Consider the following 1583-nt stretch of genomic DNA (forward strand, 5'->3'; position numbering starts at 1 on the left):
TGATGAATGGTTGCCATCGTGATTAGGTTGAACTAATGCTTTTACATTGTAATACATATTATTACATTTTTTTTTTTGCTACTTAACACAGTTATAATTTCAGTACGTACCCACCAGAATGAAGCTATTTTTAATAGATTTCCACAAACAGAGTGCCCCTACTGGTACCTATTAGTCAAGAATCACCCTGTCTAGCAACATAAAGAATATGAGAAACAAGACATATTTTGCAAGAAGAACATCTAACATGATCTGGGGAAATAAGAGACGAGAATGAGTTATTAAAGAAACCTCTATATACCTACTCTAATTATTAAATAATTTTATTTGATGTCTGTCAACCATCACTTGGAAGTGAAAATGCTCCTCATCAGGTTGCCCAATGCCCCCTTTACATCCTTATTCCTCAGAGTGTAGAGGAAAGGGTTGAGTGCAGGAGTCACCACTCCATAGAAGAGAGCCATGAACTTGGGCTGGTCCCTTGAGATGGAAGAGGGAGGCTGAAGGTACATGCTAATGCCTGGGCCATAAAAGAAGAAAACTACAATGAGATGGGAAGAACATGTCCCAAAGGCTTTTTTTCTTCCCTCGGATGATTTAAGCTTAAATACAGCATGTCCAATACAAGCATAGGAAGCAAGAATTAAGCATAGTGGCACAACTAACATAAAAGTGCATACCACAGACAGTGTGAGCTCATTAGCACCCTTTTCCCCACAGGCAGTCTTTATCAGAACAGGAATCTCACATACCAAGTGATCCAGTGTATTGTGACCACACAGTGGTAACTGTAAGGTAACAGTGGCCTCTGAGACAGCATAGGTCATTCCACTCAGCCACACAGTGGCCACTGATAAGATACAGACACGCTGATTCATGATGAGGGTGTAGTGTAGAGGCTTGCAGATGGCCACATAGCGATCAAAAGACATAAGAGCCAAAAGCAGACATTCTGTGCCCCCCATTATGTGGAAGAAATAAAGCTGAACTGCACACCCCATATAGCTGATTGTCTTCTTAGAAGTTCCTAGGTTAGACAGCATCTGAGGGACAATGCTTGTGGTGTAGCACATGTCCAGAACGGAGAGGGTGGTGAGGAAGAAATACATGGGGTTGTGCAGACGAGGGTCCAAGTTGGACACCAGAATGATGGCTATGTTTCCCGCCATGGCCATGGGGTATGTTATAAGCAGAACAATAAATAGAGGAAACTCTAGCCAAGGACGGTCAGTGAATCCTAGTAGAATAAACTCTTCAGGATGACTTTTGTTAATTAGGTCCATTATCTTTGGTTTGTTTCACCTATAGCAGGGAAGTGGCAGGAAAGATAGAATGTTTTTGAGAAATGACAAAACGCAATTATGCCTTGTACACAGTTAAGCATTCAGTCATAGAAGATTGGGTACTGTAACTGGGGTGGGGGGATAATGAAAAGAATGTGACCCCAGGTGACAATTTCTTTTCATAACTGTACAAAATAAAGGCTAACCTAACCTTTCTGAAATTGAATTTTCTTTTGTGTATAACAAAGACGACAATAACTATGTCCTAGGGATATGGTGAGGATTAAATGTTAAGTAGAA

The 1583-nt window shown here is 40.7% G+C and overlaps 1 protein-coding gene across 1 annotated transcript; it reads right to left on the minus strand.

Moving 5' to 3' along the window:
- Positions 1-344: 344 nt before the first annotated feature.
- LOC130831971 (olfactory receptor 2B6-like) lies at positions 345-1283 on the minus strand. Its single transcript, XM_057700470.1, has one exon. It carries the CDS (start codon positions 1281-1283, stop codon positions 345-347), a length of 939 nt encoding a protein of 312 aa, XP_057556453.1.
- Between the last annotated feature and the right edge of the window lie 300 nt (positions 1284-1583).

This window comes from Hippopotamus amphibius, chromosome 11, assembly GCF_030028045.1.
Source record: "Hippopotamus amphibius kiboko isolate mHipAmp2 chromosome 11, mHipAmp2.hap2, whole genome shotgun sequence".
In the NCBI taxonomy this organism is placed as follows: Eukaryota; Metazoa; Chordata; class Mammalia; order Artiodactyla; family Hippopotamidae; genus Hippopotamus; species Hippopotamus amphibius.